At 35.0% G+C, this 3,507-nt stretch overlaps 1 protein-coding gene across 6 annotated transcripts in view; it reads left to right on the top strand.

The window, feature by feature from the left end:
- LOC109827601 (ABC transporter G family member 45-like) overlaps positions 1-3,273 on the top strand; it is an 82,739-nt gene extending 79,466 nt beyond the window's left edge. For all 6 annotated transcript variants that reach the window (XM_020394615.1, XM_020394614.1, XM_020394610.1 and 3 more), the window contains 2 exons: positions 1,417-1,671; positions 2,792-3,273. In XM_020394615.1, the coding sequence (XP_020250204.1) occupies positions 1,417-1,671; positions 2,792-3,061 (525 nt within the window). In that variant the 3' untranslated portion in view covers positions 3,062-3,273. The remainder of the gene's footprint in view (positions 1-1,416; positions 1,672-2,791) is intronic.
- Positions 3,274-3,507: the final 234 nt, after the last annotated feature.

The raw sequence follows: 3,507 nt of genomic DNA, 5'->3' as shown, positions 1-3,507 counted from the left end.
AAACAGTAAAGGGCATTTCGATTGTAGTCCCCCAAATGTTTCATATTTTGAAATTATTTCTCCAAATCTTCATATTTTGAAATTAGTCCCCCAAATCTATATGTATTTGGAAATTAGTTCCCCAAATCTTCATATTTTGAAATTGGTGCTCCAACTATGTTAAAGTATTTTGAAATTAGTGTTCCAAATGTTTCAACCTAGTGCTAAGTTGCTAACTAGTAGGACTAATTTAAAAAAAAAACAAAAGATTTGGGGAAATAATTTCAAAATATGAAGATTTAGAGAATTGAATTCAAAACATTACACTTAAAGTTTTGGGGGAATAATTTTAAAATATGAAGATTTGGGGACTAATTTTAAAATATGAAAGATTTGGGGGATTAATATAAAAAAACTCCAAAGTAAATTTGAACTCATTCTGATAGCGCCGTGGTTATTTGACACTGCCTCCAAATGTGAATCCCCCGAATCTTTCATATTTTGAAATTAGTCCCCCAAATCTTCATATTTTGATACCCCAAATCCTTAGTTTTTTCAAATTAGTCCCTCTAGTTAGCACTAGGTTGAAATATTTAGGGGACAAATTTCGAAACACTTAACATATTTGGGGGGCCAATTTCAAAATATGAAGATTTGAGTACTAATATCGTGAAAACCTTTTACATTTCGGTCTATTAAGGATAGAGAGAGCGAAAGAGATGTCCAGTCAGCAAGCAAGTTTCAGAAATCAAAATTTTAACCTGCCACATCAGCATTTTTTAACGAAATTTTTTGAAAAGGACCCAAGCTGAAAACTGAGCAAACATTAAGGACTTCATTTGATGACTTACAAACATCAGTGACCTAGATAATGTTTGACCCATACTTTAGGAACTCCACTAAAGTATTGCCTTAAATCTAAGGCTGTCCTAAAATGACATCAAGGAATTACGGAAACAGAACAGATGTAGAACGTAACAAAGGCCTTCTGGTTGATGTTAAGCTGGAACTAGTATGGAAAATAAGTCAGATTTTGTCTGCTAGCCTCCTTCAAGCTCTGGGCAACCTATATCATTAACCCTTTGGGAATCACAAATGTAAAAAACCGGAGAGAATCCGGTTCTGTTGACGAGCCGCCAGAAACAACAGATACTCCTATAGGTAGTCTTTATCCCAGAGAAATCAGAACTACTAGTATTTTCTATGAACCTACACCTGGAATCAAGTCATGGAACAAAATATTAGATATCAAATCATGGAACAGATTTCAAAGCCGCTTCCCTTGATGTGGATCTATAAACTTCCAAGTCCAAAATCTTTTCCTTTTTCACAGGTTCCTCACCAAAAAAAAAGGCACCCAAAAATATTTGATAAAATCTTTTGCTTTTCGTTGCTTTGAGATTTAAGCAATTATTAACGTTCGACTCATTTGTGCAGATAGCAGTTGAAATCCCGTACACCATAGCTCAAGTGCTCATATTCTCGGTCATCGTGTACTCAATGATAGGATTTCAGTTTACAATAGCAAAGTTCTTTTGGTTCACGCTATTCATACTGTTAAGCTTTACCTATTTCATACTTTATGGGATGATGACAGTTGCACTGACACCAACACAAGAAATCGCTGCTGGTCTTTCCTTCCTCATCTTTATGATGTGGAATACCTTCTCTGGTTTCTATATTCCGATAAAGGTAAATATTTATGGCTGACCCCAAGCATTGACTAATTATCAAACCTTAGTTTTAGCACTGTCTCGCGTGCGTTCAGTTAAATGTGTGGGTTTGGTCTAGCAAAAAGCTAGCATGAAATATGATTTTGTTTGCATTAAAAAATAATTCGATAGATACATTGTTCAATATGTGGGTTTGCTCTCTCATTGGACTTGATTGGATCCAAACAACAAGGTTGACATTTTTTACAGGTGTCTAACACCCACTCACTTCAATGTGCGGGTTTGATCCCAGCCAAAAAAAAAAAAAAAAAAAAAAAAAACTTTGAGATTTAAGCAATTATTAACGTTCGACTCATTTGTGCAGATAGCAGTTGAAATCCCGTACACCATAGCTCAAGTGCTCATATTCTCGGTCATCGTGTACTCAATGATAGGATTTCAGTTTACAATAGCAAAGTTCTTTTGGTTCACGCTATTCATACTGTTAAGCTTTACCTATTTCATACTTTATGGGATGATGACAGTTGCACTGACACCAACACAAGAAATCGCTGCTGGTCTTTCCTTCCTCATCTTTATGATGTGGAATACCTTCTCTGGTTTCTATATTCCGATAAAGGTAAATATTTATGGCTGACCCCAAGCATTGACTAATTATCAAACCTTAGTTTTAGCACTGTCTCGCGTGCGTTCAGTTAAATGTGTGGGTTTGGTCTAGCAAAAAGCTAGCATGAAATATGATTTTGTTTGCATTAAAAAATAATTCGATAGATACATTGTTCAATATGTGGGTTTGCTCTCTCATTGGACTTGATTGGATCCAAACAACAAGGTTGACATTTTTTACAGGTGTCTAACACCCACTCACTTCAATGTGCGGGTTTGATCCCAGCCAAAAAAAAAAAAAAAAAAAAAAAAAAAAAAAAAAAAAAAAGACATGAAGATGATATTTAGCTCCACCCGTTGAAAGAGTGGTTAGATAGATCTACAATCAAATATGTTTAGGCTCAAGACTCATTAAGGATCAAATCCTCTCGAGCCAATTTGAGTCGAAGTAGATTAGTCTAGTCTTATATCCCTTTGTGTACCTTTGCACCCTAACACTCATAATTTTACTCTTTATGTGTCCATATATGCAGATGATACCGATATGGTGGAGATGGTTCTATTGGGCTAGTCCTCCAGCATGGACAATTTACGGTCTAATGTTCTCTCAATTGGGTGACCGGGTTGAGATAATTAGGGTTCCAGGGTATCAAGATCAGACTGTTAAAGAGTTCCTTGTTGACTACCTCGGGTTACAAGATGACCATATCCCTCTTATTGTTGCTCTTCATGTTGTCGTTATAATCTTGTTCTCATTTTTGTTTACTCTCGGTATCAAACATCTGAACTTCCAGAAAAGATGAAATAACGTGTATATTGCTTGTATTTGCTCATGTATATGCATGTCTATTGAGATGTGTACAAGTGTGCAGCAAAAGGCCTGTTCACTAGAGCTCATGTAACTTCTTAGATTTGAGAATTCAGTGCACCCTGTGCAAACCACGACTCTCTATTTTTTCAAGCACTGTATTTTAAACTTGTCTCCCTCTAAGTTTTAATACATGTGATTTAATTATTATCTACTTAAAATTAGAAATCATATCTACTCTTCTATGCTTAAAGAAAGATCCAAGTTTTAGTACATTTAATTTGCTTTAGTATTAATGATATAGTAAATTACTGTAATATAAATAGTAACTTCAAGTATGGGGAGTAGATTTTAACTTTCAGTTTATGCTATAATGAACATTGTAGTATGAACAGTAACTTCGATAGATTTTTTTTGCTGCTCAAGCTAAGGTATTCACCG

Source organism: Asparagus officinalis, unplaced genomic scaffold (assembly GCF_001876935.1).
Source record: "Asparagus officinalis unplaced genomic scaffold, Aspof.V1 AsparagusV1_Un314, whole genome shotgun sequence".
Taxonomy (NCBI): domain Eukaryota; kingdom Viridiplantae; phylum Streptophyta; class Magnoliopsida; order Asparagales; family Asparagaceae; genus Asparagus; species Asparagus officinalis.
Note: the sequence above shows the minus strand (reverse complement) of the source record. Positions and strands in the feature narration are given on the sequence as shown.